The 12,468-nt window shown below is 43.2% G+C and overlaps 1 protein-coding gene across 2 annotated transcripts; it reads left to right on the forward strand.

Moving 5' to 3' along the window:
* Positions 1-646: 646 nt before the first annotated feature.
* On the forward strand, positions 647-4,843 carry ikzf5 (IKAROS family zinc finger 5). Of its 2 annotated transcripts, XM_083774191.1 has the most exons (4): positions 647-1,058; positions 1,274-1,435; positions 1,944-2,117; positions 2,277-4,843. In XM_083774191.1, exons 2-4 carry the CDS (start codon positions 1,303-1,305, stop codon positions 3,242-3,244), a joined length of 1,275 nt encoding a protein of 424 aa, XP_083630317.1. In that variant the 5' UTR covers positions 647-1,058; positions 1,274-1,302; the 3' UTR covers positions 3,245-4,843. The 2 variants fall into 2 exon arrangements, with proteins under 2 accessions (XP_083630317.1, XP_083630318.1); XM_083774192.1 differs by lacking the exon at positions 647-1,058 and having other exon boundaries at positions 1,376-1,501.
* Positions 4,844-12,468: the final 7,625 nt, after the last annotated feature.

Below are 12,468 nucleotides of genomic sequence, written 5' to 3' on the forward strand. Positions count from 1 at the left end.
GCTGTTGACTTAGCCTAAGATTTAGACTCTCGTAGATGTATTTATCGATTCTGTCATCACATGTCAGAATCGATAAATACATCTACGAGAGTCTAAATCTTAGGCTACTGTTGACTGGTCCATGGGCAGTGGACTCTGTAGGCTACATGGTCTGGAATCTGGACCATTAAGTTAAACATAACAACAGGCCATGTTTTGTTCAACACATCCAATGGTTAATTTGCCCTTTTGGGCCGCATAGTAGCACAAACAATGACAAACCGAGAATCACCACATCTAAACAGGTTGCCTACCTTTAGCATCTACTTCTTGACTTCTGTACAGATGGTGTTGCAGACAGTCCGTAGGCTATTTATATTTGGTGTGTTGGTGTGTTAGAATGTTGGTGTAATTTGTACAAAATGTATGCCCCATATCTAATAGACACTTGTGGCCTGCCATCTTGATGTAACTCAACCAATTAAATGTGCGTGGCACAAGATCTAAGAACGATTGTGTTGATAGATTTATAGGACTGCCTTAAAAATAGAAATAATCAAATGCACTCAGCGAGTGCGTCTCACATGCTTTTTCTGTTTCTTAGCGGAACCTTCTTTCGCGGTTGTTGTTTCACCTTTTGCGGGACTATTTTCGCGGGTGGACACGCTGTGTGCAACTTCCACCCCTTCAACTGCCTTATTGTTTTCTGATAGCTTTGGTAGCGATGTGATCCAACGAAAGACCCCCCAAATAACCTAACAGCACGCTTCGATGTGTTCTTGATTTTCTACGGCCAACGTAAACAATGAATTTGCGGGCGAGGGACGAGACACCGTTGATTAAGTTGGAAGGATGTAGCGCTTGAGTCTAAGATAAGCTAACGTTAGCCGAGTTGCTAACGTAGCGTTGGTAACAACAAGTCAACATAATGATGGGGATCACTGTGTAACGACCAACTAAACAACGGATCGGGCTGTTTTGCTCGCTGCCTGTCGTGGATCATCTTGTCTGGGTATCGAGCTGTACACCACGGCCGCCCAGGCGACATTTACGGAGAAAGTCCTGGTTATTTTGAAAGGGTGAGTGGTACATACAGTGCAAAATCTATGAGTGTTCATTTAACTCGATTTGGAGCTTGTCCTATCTCTGATCAAACAGTTACAGAACAGTGATTTATTTACATGTTTGGTATTTTGTTGTCAGTTTTAGAGATGCTGTTGCCAAATGTAATTGACCTTTTATTTGGTTTCAGAATAAAGATGCCACATTAACTCATGTTGAATTGCCATTTCAGTGTTGGCCCCCGCAACTGACACTCTTTCAATGGGCGAAGAAAAGCCAGACACGTTGGACTTCGTCAAGGATTTCCAGGAGTATCTCAGCCAGCAAACTCAACATGTGAACATGATCTCAGGTTCTGTGAGTGGCGTTAAAGAGGCAGGCGGGTTGCCAGCAGGTAAACTGCTACTCAGTTGGCTGCTTTGAGCGTTTTTAACCACATCAGGTCATATTATCGCCTTCAGTAAGTACACCTGTAACAGTATATGGAATAGCACTTTGCGAGGCACCAAAATCGCAGTGTTGAGTTGACAGCGGTTGTTGTCACAAATAATTTATCATGATTCCAGGTTTTAGTTAATTTCTTGACAAAGTAATAGAACACTTTTAAAGCAAGCAGTTACCATTTCACTGCTGATTCTGTGGCTATATTGCACTATGAATAAAACTCATTCAGATTGTTAAATTGTGAACATATTGTGTAGAAAGTAAAAATATCAATTACACGTGAAAATTACTTACCGTATTTGTATTAATTCAGATTATTATTATTATTGAATCCCGACTGCCCTCATTTGAAGACATGACTGCATCTCTTGCTTACATGCATACCCATTTAAAAGCATGGTGCATATTTTTACTCTATTGATCTATGATCAATGTCTGGCCATTGTTTCTATAAACAGATTGCAGTCAGAATGGTCTGGATCACCCCTCTGTGGACATGTCCCTGGAGGACAGCTCAGGGATTCTGGTGGACGGTTTTGAGAGGACTTATGATGGAAAGCTCAAGTGTCGCTACTGTAACTATGCCACCAGAGGCACAGCACGTCTCATTGAGCACATCCGCATTCATACAGGTGAGGTTGAACATGATGCAACGATGCCGTGTGTCCTCTTTCTGAAAGCAAATGCATATTTCTTATTTTTGACTTGCGTCTGTCCAATAATACCAACATGGTTTTGAGATTTTGCCCACTGACATAACTGTCCCTGTAAATGTTTGTGTTCCTCTATAGGAGAGAAACCCCACCGCTGTCACCTATGTCCCTTTGCCTCTGCCTATGAGCGCCACCTGGAGGCCCACATGCGTTCGCATACGGGCGAGAAGCCTTACAAGTGTGAGCTGTGTTCCTTCCGCTGCAGCGACCGCAGCAACCTGTCACACCACCGCCGGCGGCGACACAAGCTGCTGCCCATGAAGGGTGCTCGCTCGCTCTCCCATAAGAAGATGCTGAGCGTCCTGCAGAAGAAGGCTAGCTCGCTGGGCTACGGCCGCAGGCTCCTCATCAACTTCAGTCCCCCGTCCATGGTGGTGCATAAAGCCGACAACATCAACGACTTCTCTCACGAGCTGCCCCACCTGCGCCAGGCAGCGTACGAAGACCAGGGCACCACGGCCGAGGACGGGAGCTCCCGGGAAGAACACCATCACCATCACGATCTAGTCATGGAAAGCCCGCTGAACCAGCTGTCTACTTTGGCCGGCCAATTGGCGAGTCTCCCCTCTGACGTGCAGGCCCCCACCCAGCCCAGACCTATATCTCCTGGAGCCGAGTCTATAGTCGATGAGAAGCCATTCCTCATCCAGCTGCCTCATCCAGCCACAGCCCCCGTGGTCGTCTCGTCCGGCGTGGTCCACGCGCCCTCTTCTTCCCCCATCACCTCAGAGCCAAGGCCCCCTCCCCACAGTAGCTACAGCCCCGGGGGAGGACCCTGTAGCGAGCACAGCGGTCGCACCAGTACTCCCAGTATCACCAACAGCCAGCCCAGCACCCCAGCCCCAGGTCTGCCTGTGCCACACCATGACTCCCAGATTTTGCTCCACTGCCTGCACTGTGACATCTACTTCCCTGATAACATCCTCTGCACCATCCACATGGGCTGTCATGGCTATGAGAACCCTTTCCAGTGCAACATCTGCGGCCACAAGTGCAAGAACAAGTATGATTTTGCCTGTCACTTCGCTCGGGGGCAGCATAAGTAGAGACTGGATATGTAAACGATTTAAAGGACCATAATGGAACAGTGCTTGGTTTTATTTAACACATTTCACATTGATTTTATTTATTGCTTCATAACTTTATTATACCGGCCTTGATGTAGCCTAGCCTTTTAGATGCGTGTACTCACTTTGATTCAGAGGCGGGGAGAATTGTGGAAAATGTCACCATGAAGGTTTTAGTTTGCACAGTTTAAAGTGCCCATACAAGTGTATGAAAAAGGGATGTAGTTGCAGTATATGTCTTAACATTTTTAATTATGAGCATTCCTTGAGTAATAGAGCCTTACCTAAATCATTTCAGAGTGCTTGGTGCATTACTAATCTTTCTTTTCAGTGCCTGACATGTTCACCTGCTCTTGTGTCCTAGCTAGGAAGGATTATATATAAATATGGGTGGTATTGTGATATCTCCTCCCTGCTGTAATTAGATTGGTACAGAGACATAAAACGGCTATTGTAGTTTCCAGTTGTAGCTGTGACAGCTCCAAAATTCTACTCCATGAATGCTGCTAAGAAACTTTAATTCCAGCTGACTTTTACAATACTGGTGTGGCACCCATTTAGAAATGTGGCCAAATTCAGTTACTCTGGGTTGGTCTAAAAAGGTACCGGCACATGGAATTGTTTTTTTGTGAACTTATATTGTTTGTGAAGGTCCTCCACCTAGTGCCCTTCAATTAGCAGCACCAAAGCAACTTGACTCCCATTTTGCTGAAGGGGTTTTTATTGAAAAGAAAGCATTGCCTTTTAAATACTGTGTCAAGTTCTGACCTTTTGATGTTGTAACGGGTCACTTTGATATTCATTAGCTCCACTTTTAGAGCAGTGTCGCCGTGTTTTTTTGTGTCTCCTGTGAACACTGTTTTGTTCAGAATTGCCAAGTAGCACCAGTGATGCCATGTGTTAGCCTTTTGTGATAACCTGCCTTGAGATGCCTCCATGTGTATGGTATGGATCTCAATGCTTTTTATTCTGAATATTTACTGAGTATTGTATTCTGAGTGATGGGATAGATGTTCAATGGAATGTGTTGAGGCACAGATTGCTGCCATAGCGAGGTGTGTTCATTATGTCGGATGCTGTCACGTCTGTTGCTTAGCAACGTGTGTGTGGAAAACATAGTTACTGTTTCTAGGACCAACGGATCCTTCGTTACCCATGCTTAGTAGTGATATACAAGAGGAGTCCACCCATACCAAATGGAAATTAATATATTTCCAATTCAAAATATACAAACATTGGCCAATGTATGAGAGAAAATAAATGTTGAGGGGGCCAATCTATAAAAATATATTGATAATATATTTCCAGGGAGCAAAATGTATTTTCAAATGTTTGGCCAATTATTGTATATTCTTTAAAAAAAAGTGATATATATATATATATATATATACAGTATATAGGTATCCAGTATGGGCAATCGCGATGGCCTTACATTGTGTCGGTGTGTGTTGTAGGTGCTTGAACCATGAAGTTTTAAGCGTTTCTTTTGGCGATGACTCCTCATCATGATGACAAATCATTTTGTGAGATGAATTAATATGAACTAATTTATAAGTAAAGTGTTTTCTAACTGATCAGCCCCTTGTCTTCAAGTGGTCTCTTTCCTCCTTTTTTGTCCATGCTTTGTACTATATTTCGGAACTTTGTTAAATACTCAGATTACATAATGATACATTAGTCCAGTATTTGTTCTGCTCTATAGAAATTAGCTGAAAGCAAGAGATCCATTCACTGAAAGATTCTGAAGCTCATAAAAATAATAGATTTTCAAACTAACATTCAATGGAGTATAAATCAAATAATTCAGCCTACTATTGCCCATGTTAATGTACTATATTCAGAGGTAATATTTGTAGCTAGAATATTTATCAAAACAAACATATGTACTACCATTTTATTGAATCGTGTAAATACAATAACACAATTTTGACATATTGCCAAATGGGTTTGCAACATTCAACTGATTTGGGAGAGCAGACCAACCGCATAGCGCATACTAACGAAATGTTGCATTCTACAACTGAAACGCATTGAAAAGTTATTATGCGTCTTCTTGCCTTCTACTGTACATTGAAACCAGAGTCTTTTGATGATGCATTTATTTGTTGCTGATAAGAGGTTACAAAGGAGAGCAGATAGCAGAAATGCCACAATGAGAAGAATAGCAAGAGCACTTATTATTAGAAAAGATTAAGCTGGTCATTGATAATAATAATGAATTGCATTTTTATAGCGCTTTTCTATGCACTACGTGCCTACTCAAAGCGCTTTACAATGTTTCATTCATTCGTACATTGGGAGGTGAAGCGGCGAACAGTCAGCTTAAGCCTTGATCTCCTTGGATGTCGATTCATCCTGTTTCTCAGTATCTGGTGATGAAAGAAAACATTAAAAATCCTTCTATTGTGCCTAATAGTAACCCATGACTTTGACTATCTGCTCCGAGGTGCAAAGGGTCTCTGACCTTCCAGCTGAAATGGACCTAGGACCATAGTGTGGCTGTCATGGTCTAGTGTCAGGTCTCGGGCCATGCGGCTGCGGCAACCACGACGGCAGCGGGAACTTTGGTCTGAGGCTGGGCAGATGAGGACTTTGCACTGCAAATACACCATTTCATGGGCTCGCAGAAATTTGAAGGATTTGAAGCTGAAACGGGCGAAGCTATAGGAACCATCCGTGAAGTCATGGTAGGAGCTGTCCCTGGCACATCTTAAGGAGAAACAGAGCCAATGTTACAGGATGACATTCAAAGTTTCAACTTATGTATTTACCAGCTTACCAACGTCTTTTAGTCAATCAATTGTCCTCTCTTTTACAATAGCAATGTCTTCAGAAGACATGCAGGTCTTTCATTGTAGCATACTAGCATTGATAGATTAGCGGCATCTTTGAACCTCATGCATACTAGAACGCTCGCCTGAAAACACAGTCACCCCGGGCGTACATCCGGCGGAACTGCTCAGCATGGTATTCCTAAACGTAACCTCAGTAAACTATGCTTAAATGGTTAAACCTTACCGTATTCCTAACCTTAATTAAATTTAATCTGAGTTTAATTCTCTGTAAAACAAATACAAGAATCGCCCCACTGAGCGGTCGGCATGAGGTTGGCGTAAAAAAAACGAGGGCGAGCGTGTTTAGAGGCAAGCGTTCCAGTTACCATTCTGATCACTGCACCATCTTACCCATTACGGACAAGGTCGTAGGATCTGCTTTGGAAGTCATGGGGCGAGGGTGAGGCCACACAGGTGTACGGGAAGATGACCAGGCCAATGTCACTGCCGCTTGTCAAATTCACTTGGACATACACATTCTGATTTAGAGCCACCTTGTATGGAAACTCTGTCACCTGAGAGAACAGAAGTGGAAAACCGAAACATGAGGATGGGAACTGCTCTGGCCTCACCCACACATACAGTGCTACAGAGGGTTGTGCGGACCGCCCAGAGCATCAGTGGCTGTCGGCTTCCCTCCGACCAGGATCCGTTTGTGTCAGTAAAGCATTTAGGATTATCAAGGACCACATCCATCCATAAGCACGCAGTACCACAGCCTCAAGGCCCGGATCAGCAGGCCAGGGCCGGTTCTAGGCATAAGCAATATAAGCGGTCGCTTAGGGCCACAACCACTGAGGGGGCCACATCACAGGGAGAAGATCTTTTTTGTATGTATCCCCTATCCCATACATGGGCTACTGGCGGCCTGGGGGCCATACCTTCACTTAATGCGGCCCGCAGGTTAATATCAACTGGTGGCCACATGTCAATAAAAATAAATAATAATTATGACAAAATAAGAAAATGCCACTGACTTTCCAATACATTTAGAAAGGAAAGAAACACGTTTTGCACCTGGTCACTAGAGTTGAAGCTCCTGTAGAAAGCCATGCTGCCATTGAACGTGCCAGTTCCTGTAAAGTTGCCATCGACCGGCTCATGGACTCTGTACACGGTCTGGACCATCATGTCCTGCTCCATCCCACAGGCCACATTCAGCCTGAAGTAAGACTGGCGTGTGATCTCACCATAGCTGGAGGCGTAGGCTCGGACAGCATTGGTGTACACCATTTTGGCACCATTTTCAACCTGTTGGTGGACAAAACAAAACAACTCCAAATTACATAAATCCGTATGTCAACAATCTGGAGAATAATCATGAAGGATTTACAATAGATGAGCGTTGAGCGGTAGCCTGGCTAATAAGCCAGACCGAATCAGCCGTTGGCAAAATTTTGTTTGCCACACAACAGTGTGATTTGAGTCTGGCTTATTAGCCAGGCTAGTTGAGCGGTGCCAGTGACAGACCGCCCGCACACAGTAAAGCCTCAGTGTTAATGTATCCATTTGTAGTGTAGACATATAACCAAATGGACCCTTATGGGTCCACTTGGTTCCATTTGTATAGTCTCAGGGTTAAATTAACATTGTAACTTACCTTGAGCTCGGTGCCACAGGCGTTTAACGGGAAGTCAAACACCACTTGGGTTCTGGTGATTCTAGGTCTGCAGTACTGGTCGTTCAAATAGAGGCTGTAGCCATCATAGCCCACAGAGTTCAGGTATGATCTCTCAATCACAATGTTCATGTTTCCTGAAGAACAGTCCACACGACCTGACAATGCAAAGTGTGTGCAAGTTCTTGTGTTGATTACTTAGCTTTTGTTTCTTTAACATTATTCATATAAGACACGCAACAGCGAATTTCAACTGTGAACGAACTCGGGGTTGTGAATGTGATTATATTGTCACGTGATTGACTTTTTAAGTAAATACAAAGACCTTCACATGTAGAAATTAATCCAGTTCAGGGCAAATATCTTGGTAAACTACAGTAACATACATACATACAAGATGTACCTTTAGAGATAGGCTGAGAAATGCTTGTGAACTCAGCATTGAACCCTCTGCCAACCACAGAGCTATCTGTCCTGAACACCACCGTCATGTACCGTGAGGAGGATTGGATGGCTGTACTGTTTTGAGGGTAACAAACTTTGCCCAGGTACGGTGAGTTGACAGACGGCCCATCGTAGATGTCAATCATGTCGCAGTTGCAGTTAGAGCAGGTCTCCAAACTGGGTGCAAAAAATAATATCTATAAGAATATCTAGTACACAGCCTACATCACCAGAGAGCAACAGAGTCTAGTCGTGATATTTTCAATAGTTCAATGTAAAGTTGTTTTGGAATTGTCATCATCAACTTAAAGAAAACAGTGATCCTCACTTAATGTCGGTGAAGGACAGGGAGACAATTTCTCTGTAGTAAGCAGTTAGCTTCCAAATACAGTTAGCGTTGTTGTAGTATTGGTTTGGGTAGTTTGGACTGGAGAAGGTCCCATTGCCATACAGGGAGCCTCCACAGTTCGGTGCTGAGAGGGGGGGGGGAAGGAGTCTCATCAGTCATCACCAGCTGAAGCCATTTTGTGGTTAACGTTGAATAAATATAACACAATTGACAATAATTTCAAATACTAAAATATTAATGGAGATAAAATGTCAAAGAAATACCTGATGTAGGGGGTTGTGCAGTGGTGTTACCGCATTGAGCTATATGAATGAGAGATGCAAAGATATTGATCATTAACTGACATGAACACTGTGATATATTGGGTTTAGCTGATACGACGGTACGTTTTAGACTAAAATATAAAATATTTTATTTAAAAATGAGTAAATATGTAAATAAAAGTCAAAGGGCTGTATTTTTTACGTGTCTTAAGTACCAGGTCTTATTACTTAACTTAAGACCTGGAGGCGTGATCAATGCCATTTGGCTATTCTGAGTGGCCAAAGAGCATTGACCGCCTCCAGGTCTTAAGTTAAGTAATAAGACCTGGCAAAATACAGCCCAAAGTGTGTAAAAAGGTGTCTCCTTGGCCTGGGCCGGCCAAGCGGTCCGGGCACCTAGGCCTGACAGCGGGACGCGGGTTCGAGTCTCGATCCCGACAACCTTTGCTGCATGTCTTCCCATCTCTCTCCCCCTTTCCTGTCAAACTACTGTTAATCTATCAATAAAGGCAAAAAGCCCCCCATCCCCCCCATAAAATATTAAAAAAAAAAAAAATCTCCTTATTCCTTAAACCTTATTATTTTCATTGCACAGAGTCCAGGGTCTGTAACTAAACACAGTTCACGGCGAGTCTGTGCCTTTGGATATAAAAAGCCTAATGGTTGGGCAGATAACTGTCAATGAATCAACTCCTTTGACTAAATTCAATCCAAATAATTCCATCCTTACATTGCTCTCTACCTTGCTGTTGTCTAACATACACATTCTTGGTGTCTTTACCGTGTGAATTCTATATAATTAAGCAATATCCTATGCTAGGGAGTACCGATATGCAGTATAAGAGCAGCATACATTGATTGGGAACATTGCTTTTCTACTATAATATAATTATTATGTAATGGAAGACAGCGGTTTATGATTCTGTGATTTGTTTCATTAGATATATATCAGGGGGGCAGTCAGACAGATATTTCGTGAAGCCACTAAGGAAATCGGGACTTCCTGAAAGTTCATATAATGGCCTGTTGTGGCGCTGTCTGTCATTGGGCCCAAAAAAACCCATATCTCCATAGAGGTCCATGTATTTGGGCCCAACTTCACCTAGACTGTATTACCTTAATAAATATGGTCATGAATACTTTCACTAGTTTAAAGTCTCATTTCTCATGTCATAATATTCTTTTTGGAAACTTATGGTCCCATTTATTTAAAAAATGACCATAAAGTCACGTATGTTCTGAGGGGCGTGGCTACCGTTACAGTCTATGATCTGGAGCCACCCCCCGTTCAGTCAGAATAAAAACCAACGTAGAAGAAGGGGGGAAGTCCCGCCTCGTTGTCTGGGCCAGCCAATGGCCAGCTGGGCCCAAACGGATCTAGAAATATGGCGACTTACAGTGCAAGGAATGACAGGCTTCATTTTATGTCCATGTTAGACCCGGGGAACGCTTTGTCCATATTTTTTACAGTCTATGATATATATATAACAAATGTATAGGCCTCGTTCCTTCAGGACTCGCACAAAAATGTTGCTGCAATCAATCAGCATTCCTAAAGTGTGTAAATAAAACCGTCTAACATTAGCTCGCTGCTGTTACTGAACATCAGAACTCATGGAATGCCTCTTGTCCATTCAAATTAACTGAGACAACATGCTTCTCTTCCCTCAGTCATGAACAACAACACGGTCAATGTCAAGTGAGTGGAGACAGGCAGAGTGCATCAATGCCGTTGATTTGATGGACCTGACACTTACTGTTGTAGTCATAGCAACAGTTGCCATAGTACCGACAGGAGCTGGAACAGGAGCAGCTTCCCAGGTTGTAGCCACAGTTGTAGCGACATGAGGGTTGGACGGCTGAGGGAGACAGGAGCATTATTATGGTAACACTTAACAACTCATTCACTTGTACTTCTAGGACAATGATATAAACTAAAACTATAATGAAATACCTGTGGTAGGGGGTCGTGGGCGTGCAGTGGTGGCTTGGCACTGAGCTATATCAATGAGAGATGCAAATATAGTGGTCATTACCTGACCCAAATACACTAATTGTATCCTGTGTCTAAAATATAAATTGAGACAACATGCTATTACTCCTACAGTCCTGAACAACAAGTAAGTGAAGGGACCTGGCACTTACTGTTGTAGTCATAGCAACAGTTGCCCAAGTACTGACAGGAGCTGGAACAGGAGCAGCTTCCCAGGTTGTTGCCACAGTTGTAGCGACATGAGGGTCGATAAATGCTTGTGAACTCAGCATTGAACCGTCCGCCAACAGATTGATCTGTCCTAAACACCACGGTCATGTACTGGTGGGAGGATTGGAAGACTGAAGTGTTTTGGTAACAAACTTTGCCCATGTACGGTGAGTTGACAGACGGCCCATCATAGATGGTAATCGAGTCACAGTTGCAGTTAGGGCAGTTCTCCAAACTGGGTGCAAAAAAGAATATCTATAAGAATATCTAGTACAACCAACATCATCAGAGAGCAACAGATTCAAGTCATGAAAAGTGATATGTTCAATAGTTCAAATGTAAAGTTGTTTTGGAATTGTTATCATCAACTTAAAGAAAACAGTGATCCTCACTCAAGGTCGGTGAAGGACAGGGAGACAGTTTTACTGTAGTCAGCCATTAGCCTCCAAATACAGTTAGCGTTGTTGTAGTATTGGTTTGGGTAGTTTGGGCTGGAGAAGTTCCCATTGCCATACAGGGAGCCTCCACAGTTCGGTCCTGAGGGGGGGGGGGGGGGGGGGAAGGAGTCTCATCAGTCATCACCAGCTGAAGCCATTTTGTGGTTCACATTGCATTTAGGAACATATTAATGGAGATGGAGATAAAATATTAATACCTGATGTAGCAGTAGCAGGTTGTCCAGTGTACTTCTAGGACAATGATATAAACTAAAACTATAATGAAATACCTGGGGTATATGGTGGTGTTGTGGCGGCGGCTGTGGTGGCTTGGCAGTAAGCTATATGAATGAGAGATGCAAATATAGTGGTCATTACCTGACAATACACTAATTGTCTAAAATATAAATTGAGACAACATGCTATTCGTCCTACATCCTGAACAACAAGTGAAGGGACCTGGTACTTACTGTTGTAGTCATAGCAACAGTTGCCATAGTACTGACAGGAGCTGGAACAGGAGCAGCTTCCCAGGTTGTAGCCACAGTTGTAGCGACATGAGGGTCGATCTGAGGCAGACAGGACAGGAGCATAATTATTGTAACACTTAACAACTCATTCACTTGTTCTTCTAGGACAATGATATAAACTAAAACTATAATGAAATACCTGAGGTAGTGGGTTGTGGTGGAGGTGCAGTGGTGGCTACCGTGGCTTGGCAGTGAGCTATATCAATGAGAGATAGAAATATAGTGGTCATTACCTGACCCAAATACACTAATTGTATCCTGTGTCTAAAATATAAATTGAGACAACATGCTATTAGTCCTACAGTCCTGAACAACAAGTAAGTTAAGGGACCTGGCACTTACTGTTGTAGTCATAGCAACAGTTGCCCAAGTACTGACAGGAGCTGGAACAGGAGCAGCTTCCGAAGTTGGTGCCACAGTTGTAGCGACATGAGGGTCGATAAATGCTTGTGAACTCAGCATTGAACCCTCCGCGAACCACAGAGATATCTGTCCTGAACACCACGGTCATGTACCGTGAGGAGG

This window comes from Protomyctophum parallelum (genome assembly GCF_964188405.1).
Source record: "Protomyctophum parallelum genome assembly, chromosome: 10".
NCBI lineage: Eukaryota > Metazoa > Chordata > Actinopteri > Myctophiformes > Myctophidae > Protomyctophum > Protomyctophum parallelum.